Source organism: Saccoglossus kowalevskii (genome assembly GCF_978046115.1).
Source record: "Saccoglossus kowalevskii chromosome 4 unlocalized genomic scaffold, keSacKowa6.1 SUPER_4_unloc_1, whole genome shotgun sequence".
Classification (NCBI taxonomy): Eukaryota; Metazoa; Hemichordata; class Enteropneusta; family Harrimaniidae; genus Saccoglossus; species Saccoglossus kowalevskii.
This window is the reverse complement of record NW_028188616.1, coordinates 839,634-846,918: the sequence shown is the minus strand read 5'-3', so window position 1 is coordinate 846,918 and position 7,285 is coordinate 839,634. Positions and strand designations below refer to the sequence as shown.

Below are 7,285 nucleotides of genomic sequence, written 5' to 3'. Positions count from 1 at the left end.
AGTGTTCTCCCCAAAGCGTTTTAGCGTAGCGGGGCCGCTACTCCATTATTTATGCCGCTACTCTGAGAGATTGCCCGCTACTCTGTGGCATTTCCTGTTACTCTTTGTTTTAGCTTGTTAATACACGTGCGAATCTGTTAGTCAGCGTCATCAGCGTCCGGTACTGTGAGCCAAATCAGGTGTGAATGGAAACATGTCAGTGATTACGCAAATACAATGGACTAATACAGCTTCGTACTTCGACAATAAACACTTTCGCCCTATTTAATTGGGGTAATAGCTAGTATTTTCTCAGTAGCATATTTGGCTGGAAGAAGCAACGATGTCAAACAGCAGAAATATTACGTTGTGGTTCCGCGTAGAACGCCCTGCTGGGCCCCTGGTTGCGAGCGATAAACCCACCAGCAACGCGGTCACCGGTACCCCTGTCGGCAGTGGTACTAAACGTGTCCAAGATGATGTTACAACGAAAAGTGCAAAAAAATAAACTCTAGATTTGATGCACAATGGACAACAAAATATACGTGGCTGAGAGAAACATCCGATGGCAAAGGTAAAACAAGTATTTATTTGTAGCGTTTTACTTGGAAGCGAGTTTTGACCTAGTTTAGTAAATTTTTGTATGGCTTCATTTTTTGCCGATCGTCGAAACATTTTTTTGGAAACGACCTTCTTTCTGGAAGTTCAAAAATTGTTGGCTACGATTTATCAAAGTAACTAATACTAGTATTGTGTTTTGAAATAGTTGGGTAAAGTTTATCGTGGCAATTTTTAAGTTTAGCGACTTTTCAAAATGGCAGCAATTTGTTTATTTTCGCGTTGATCGTGACGATATTTTTTAAATACAAGTATTGATTCGCTCCTATTTCTTATCTTTTAGGAATGCTGTGACACATATGTGGAAAATTCAACTTAAAAACATCCAGAAATAGTTCTTTGGTATGGAATTCTATGCCATGTATAACTATTACGAAATATGCTATCGATAAACACGCACACTCGGAGATGCACAAGAAGGCCATGTCATTTAATAGAAGTGGGAAGCAAAGAAAATCACGGCGTTCTCAAAAGCTGCAGATCACTGGGCTTCCATGAATGTCCGAAAAATCAACATTACATAGAAATCACACGGCAGCAGATTCATTTAATCTTCTACATAAATTTGTTAAAAAATAAAGACACATTTTCATCCATGCAAGCCTGTCATTATTGTTTTCTTTATCTTCAGACAAATGCTAATGATATGTAAATTATATGCAAATTAGCCGCCACTCTGATACATTTTTCTGGGGAGAACACTGGACGAGCATGGATTTTTACCAAAACCTAATCAAATCTGCGCATTGGCCCAGAGCATCTATGCACCAAGTTTCATCAAAAACCGATGTATGGTTCTTGAGATAGCAGTGGAACAGTCGGACACACATACACACATACATACACACATACACACATACACACATACAGACACACTAACTGCAAAGACTCCCATTTTGTGCTTCGCACATGGGAGTCAAAAATGGCATTGTTTGTAGACAGTAATTTAGTTCCTTGAGTATCAACAACATTCATGATCAGTGTATTTTAATTTAATTCTGATTTGGGATTAAGCAAAAACTAAATTGTTTTGCCATAACCCAACCTACCCACAAATTAGTTGAAAAATTGCATCTCTATATAGATTACTATAACACCATTCTATCAATAGTATAACCACCTTTGTAGTTTAGTAGTGCAAACTTACCTGACATCTGCAACCCCTCTAGCGTTTGTCGACTGAGAAGCATAGCAGCTCGTTGTGATGCTGTGAACTGTCCTGGCCTTCTTGCAACTCTATCTTGCCACTCAGTGAAATAATTTAGAAAATCAAGTTCAAGCCACTAAAAAAAATATTGAATACAGGAAATTAGTTTGTAATAATAAATCAACATGCATTACTAGGAACTATAGCCACCATCTACAACCCCCCCCCCCCCAATTTTGACCCATTTGATAAAAAATAAACAAGTAATTATTGAACAAATGTGGCACAAGAATTTTAGCGAAAAAAATTTGGTACAGAAAAAGGTTAAAAGTATGATGTCTTCACAATTATTCAATAACTTACTGATAATCTTGGATCATCCGGATTTGTATAGGGTGCCAGGTTAGGTTTACGTTTCCTTAGATGTTCCTCCTTGCATCGCACATTTAAGCAGTCAAAAAAGTTGTCCATATACATTACAAACTTAGCAGTTTCCCCTGCTTCTGGTGGACCAAATCTTTGAATAGCATGGAACACTGTTTCACTTAGAACCTGCGAGATGCATACAAAAGGCAACAAAGTTTAACAAGTTTAGCATATATTACATAACTGTCAACTTTTATTCAATGTTGTTGACTTTTTGATTTTGTGCAAAAATAGGAAAAGTGTCTTTAAAAAACATACCTGAGCTGCAAGGTTAACTCTCATAATCGAAAAAGATGTTAAATTGATATGCTAATATCCAATCTTGTGTAACAAGTGAATGTCCCTGGTTCGATCATCCATTATCAACTCTGAAATATGCCTCCATAATATTGGATTACCATTCTGTGAAAACAAGGATTATAAAAAACATCTTATTAGGAATTAAGTAGACCGTCCAACTTTTAATTAAATATTAGGTGGTCTATGATTTAATCAAATTTATCAAATGGAAAAGTATATACTATATTAAATATGCACATACCCATAGACTTCTGGATTTCCGATGTGCCTCAGAATTGGCCCAGCAGTTCCTGGTAGTCTTTATTAAGTGGGGTACATCAGACACAAAATAAATGAATCTTTCATCATCACTCCATAAATTTCTAGTCTTGAACACCACCATATCCCGCGGAGCACCTTTTACTCTATGCATACGGTAGAACTTCCGGTTCCAAGACGCTCCATCACTGGTGGACACCATTACTTTTAGGTTACATGTGACTTCCAACCAGGTGATCGTATCCCATATTATTGGATACAAATTGTCAGACTTGCAACCATCAGTGGGAAAGTAGCCCAGGCTCATTTGTAAACTAGATGCTAATCCTCTTACCATTAGCACCAAGACATGACTGGCAAGTCCTAGACCTTTATTCTTCTCTATGTGACAGCCATTCTCTAGCTTCATCAGCTCCTCATTTATATCACCCAAGTTGGTGAAGCCAATCAGTTCCCCAGTGTTCTTATCATAGACGAGATCTTGCTTAACCTTCATTTCATCATGAAGTAGTACTACATATTTATTTGACTCTGATGACCCAAGACACTCAATTTCTGAAATAAGTTCCTTCAACACTGGTTGACTAATTCCTGGTTTGGGCTTAATGTAATTTGAGTAGTCTGTTAAAGTTCTTTGACTAGGCAGTTTCACGAAACCGGAACTCCTGCACACTTTCTGCACATCATGATTGTTTTCCTCCATTATAGCTTTAAAGTCGCTCTGTAATGTCCCATCAATTGCAATCCCTTCAGATGAAACAAGTTGTTTCACAGTTCTGCTCAAGGACCGCTTTAAAGTCATCTTCTCTTTCTGTAGATTCGATGCTCTTTCCCTCAGTTCTGTGGGACTAAGGAATCTAAGGTTCACTTTACTGTCTGAACTGGTTTTCTCCCCTGACAAGGAAGTGGCCTTCACAATTTCCCCACCTTTACCTCGAACTAGATCAATATATGATTGATCAAAGTTTCCTGGGCACATCTTGCATTTCACAGCCTCACTAATAAGAGTTGTGACCATGTCAACATCAGTAACTGCAGAAGATATGCCTTCAAAGATGGAATGGTTTTTGGGGATGTATCGCCCATGAAGCTTCACTTGCCATGTTAAATCTTCCCCCACCATAACGCATCTGGAAACTGTTGACTCATCCCCGATAAACTCTATCTGGCTGAATCTGATTTCTGTTGGCGACTTTAGAACAGACCAATTTGATGGCAATGTCACAAGACCAACATGTTTCTGTAGATCTGATATGTTGGAAATGCAGGTACTAGTATGTTCCTGTAAATTAACAATATTTTGAATATTAGTTATGTGTTGAACCCACGCTTAGCAGGGATTCAGAAGGTAAATGCTGAATTAAAATTAAAAAATGCCTCAAGATTTTTTACATGAAATGTCAGGTGAAAATACGATGAATGACAATATACAATTCCCATGTCCACAGTTCCTCAACAAACTGTGTCATGTCTTGCACTAACTGGATTTAAAGACAAATGACTCAAATTGGCAATTGGCAAGATCTCAGGGTTATAGCTCATTGAGCATAGCTATTCAACTGGTTGAATTATTAATGAACAAGAACTGGTTATATGTGGCATGTATTCGGCCATGTACAACATTATTAAAAATATGAAATATAAATACATGTAGTAACTTATCAAAATTGAAATAAAAAAATATTTACCTCTGCCTTTAACTGTTTAGATAGCTTCCTTTTCTCATGCACCTTTGCATAGTATCCTTTCGGGCGTTTCCATTTATTTAATTTGTATGGCATACTGGCAAACTTTTGTATGGCTTCACCACTGATACCAGATTTCTAATCACTGCTATAACAATTACAAACACGATCTAAGTTTGATCTGAAAAAAACAAATTGAGAATTAACACAACAATAATAAAAACAGCATTGGGCACTTTTTTGAACTTCAACCTTAATATTAAATCTAATAAAATAGTAGTTGAAGTCGGAAAAGTGTGTTTGGGAGGGTTGCTAAATTCAGATACTCGCATCATCATCGACTATGGTCGTTCGAAACGCCATCTTGAAATAACATCAACAAATTTTGTATGGTATAAATTCACAGTGATTTTCTGACAAGAATATCGGAATACGACAACACCAAAATGATTCAGTTATTTCTAACATATATATCGATGGTCATCAAAAATCTTAGGCATCAATATTTAAAAAAAAAACTTTGAACAGTCGTTTTCTTCGAGCGGTACTCGACCAACATCTTGCTTCGTGGTGAAGGTGACCACCGAACTCGGCCAGATTTCTACTCGGCCAATGACCGATCACGGCCAGTGACCGTACTCGGCCAGCATATGTGCATAAGGGTGTCAATGATGCAACAGCGAGCGCTGTATTACAGACTGTCAGAGTCATATCACAACAAAATATAAAAAATGTATGGGCGTCAAAGGGTGTCAATTTCAGTGATGCCTATCGTGCTTTGTTAATAAAAAAAGGGATGTCGATTTCAGTGACGAAACAGCCAGCGCTGTGTCTTTTGTCATATCACAGTAAAATGTAAAAAAAAATAGACGGTCGCCGCCGATGTGATGTCTGTGATTCAATGTAATGTCTGTGTTTTTCCTTTGAAAAGAAAATTTGCGTCACTGAAATCGACAATGTTCAGCCAATGTTGAAATCAACAACATGTCGGAGAACCAGTAGCGTTTGTGTGTGTGTGTTTGTAAACTTGCGTTGTTGAAATCGACAACAAAATAGTCACGGGAATTGGCGACTGGCCGAGTTGTGCATTTTTTTCCTGGCCGAGTTGAAATCTGGCCGAGTTCGGTTGTATTCGTGGTGAATACAAGTATCTACGGGGCAAAACTAATGGTAAAATAGCCGACTGAAATGAACCCCTTAATGCTGCGTCTACACAAAATAATCTATATTGGGGAACAATTTAAATATCAAACTACATAAATATGATGAATTTGGTCGTTTTACCGATAGGAACGCATTTTCACAGGGTTGAAACTTTTTGTACAGTGTCGCCATAACACGCCACTCTGCAATGACCGGTGGTGACTGTGACGGTCTGAAATTGAAATCTCGATTTTTTAAATTAATTCAATGAATATACCTTTTAAATTACACGTACCTTATCAGAAAGTCTTTACGAGTACTATTACACGCGTATCTAGGAATATTTTCGGAATAAACTGTATAAAACAGCACAAGTTTCACTGGAGCAGAACGGAAGACAATTCAAATTCAGAAAGACGCCGTGATGCTATGACGTCATCGGCTTCACTCCACAAGCATAACGCGCACTGTTACCAGCGGTCGGGGGATTAACACCTTAGAACAATAGCGTTTCCCAACCGGGTGTTGAGGGACTGTGATTCACCTATCAAATCAGTTTGAGGTGATTTCGCATCAAGTTGCATCAACACATTCCGGCGTCACAATTTACGTATTTCTTTCAAAAAAGGCATTACTGTTATATAGTGAACTCGTGCTCGTCTCTACAGATATATTCATGTACATACCGAGAGAACAATACATTGCAAACAAGTATCAGTATTCTTTATTACGCAGGCACACAAGTTAGTCTGGGCATGGTCCATGGTCTGGGTGTATGTTTGGCACAGTAGGTACGCAGATAAGTTGTACGTGGTGTGTTCCCGACTCAGTTTGAACAGGTGTTGGTACACAAGTTACGTGTAGTCGGCGTACCAGACACACATGCGGACAGATATGTTATATTAAATAGATTACAGACAGACAGACACAATGGAGCTTAAAATGCTTAGAAAACTAGGTATTATCTAACTGCCCATCTTGTTCGCATTTTGGGATTTTTTCTTAAAGAAAAACTTGATTATTATTTCTTTTTCTCAAATTTGCCGTAATTACGCCAGGAACCCAAACATGTACTTATTGACTCAGGCATATGAACCAAGTGTGAGGTAATATTGACACTGACTTATGTAAGTGAAGTAGGTAGATTTTAGTGATAAAATACTGCATATACTGTGAGCACAATCCTAAAAGCAGTGAACGCAGTAAGATATCATTTGTTTTGCATAGTTGCCCGCACAGGTGCTCTCATTACTATGTTAAAGACTGTTACATAACCACTGACTAGAAAAATAAGTAAGTTGGAGCAAATAGTGAATATACAACACGATTTTATTTAACAAACTTCCCCGACTTGGTAAGTTTTTGGTAAGTTGGTTAAGGGGATAGTTCGCAACTGATACTTAGATCAGTTTTTCTGTTGCAATTAGTCGCAGGCTTATCGACTGGACTCAAATCTGCATCCGGGCATTTGATTAATATTATACAAGGTTACATAACACATAACCGCGCATGCGTCGTTCCCTTACACGAATTATCTGGTGAGTGAAAGACGTGTTTTTTCGTGATTCCTCGGCTTGAATGACAAACTATTTTCATTTGAACAATCATTGTCGTAATTTAGTTTTTTGAAAACATAAGCTGCATTCATAGTTTTACTCTAGTCTGTTTTTTCGGCGGAAACGCTGTTTAGTCAGTCCGTCTTTGAGTGATTGAGAAACGATCACTCACA

At 38.0% G+C, this 7,285-nt stretch overlaps 1 protein-coding gene across 1 annotated transcript; it reads right to left on the bottom strand.

Annotated features, from left to right (window-relative positions):
- Nucleotides 1-2,165: 2,165 nt before the first annotated feature.
- Nucleotides 2,166-4,760, bottom strand: LOC100373833 (uncharacterized). The gene is made up of 4 exons (XM_085496211.1): nt 4,417-4,760; nt 2,712-4,010; nt 2,429-2,572; nt 2,166-2,296 (listed from the first exon to the last, which is right to left on the bottom strand). Exons 1-3 carry the CDS (start codon nt 4,507-4,509, stop codon nt 2,480-2,482), a joined length of 1,485 nt encoding a protein of 494 aa, XP_085352337.1. The 5' UTR covers nt 4,510-4,760; the 3' UTR covers nt 2,166-2,296; nt 2,429-2,479.
- Nucleotides 4,761-7,285: the final 2,525 nt, after the last annotated feature.

Bases quoted from the DNA above. Each gene is read 5' to 3' on its own strand.
- LOC100373833 (XM_085496211.1), bottom strand. From the start codon at position 4,509: ATGCCATACAAATTAAATAAATGGAAACGCCCGAAAGGATACTATGCA. The intron at 4,011-4,416 runs GTAAATATTTTT...GTTAATTTACAG, and splicing joins CTAAACAGTTAAAGGCAGAG to GAACATACTAGTACCTGCAT. The intron at 2,573-2,711 runs GTATGTGCATAT...TTGTTTTCACAG, and splicing joins GGAAATCCAGAAGTCTATGG to AATGGTAATCCAATATTATG.